We start from the raw sequence: 200 nt of genomic DNA on the forward strand, positions 1-200 counted from the left end.
CAGACCCGCCTGCGGAGGTTCCGGGATGGGGGGGGGCGCAGGCACAGCCTGTGACCCCCATCTTTTTGGGGTTCCCAGGAGCTGTGAAGATCAAAACCCCCCTCAACCGGGAACTGGTGGCCACCTACGAGGTCACCATCTCCGTCCACGACAATGCCAGCGAAGTCATCGACCGCTCGGTCAGCGTGCCCAACGGTAAG

At 63.5% G+C, this 200-nt stretch overlaps 1 protein-coding gene across 1 annotated transcript in view; it reads left to right on the forward strand.

The window, feature by feature from the left end:
- Positions 1-78: 78 nt before the first annotated feature.
- Positions 79-200, forward strand: part of LOC104080771 (cadherin-23-like) — a gene marked incomplete at both ends in the record, with an annotated part of 8807 nt that continues 8685 nt past the window's right edge. Inside the window, one exon of the mRNA XM_009583280.1 lies at positions 79-195. Within this exon, the coding sequence (XP_009581575.1) occupies positions 79-195 (117 nt within the window). The remainder of the gene's footprint in view (positions 196-200) is intronic.

This window comes from Fulmarus glacialis, unplaced genomic scaffold, assembly GCF_000690835.1.
Source record: "Fulmarus glacialis isolate BGI_N327 unplaced genomic scaffold, ASM69083v1 scaffold18678, whole genome shotgun sequence".
Classification (NCBI taxonomy): Eukaryota; Metazoa; Chordata; class Aves; order Procellariiformes; family Procellariidae; genus Fulmarus; species Fulmarus glacialis.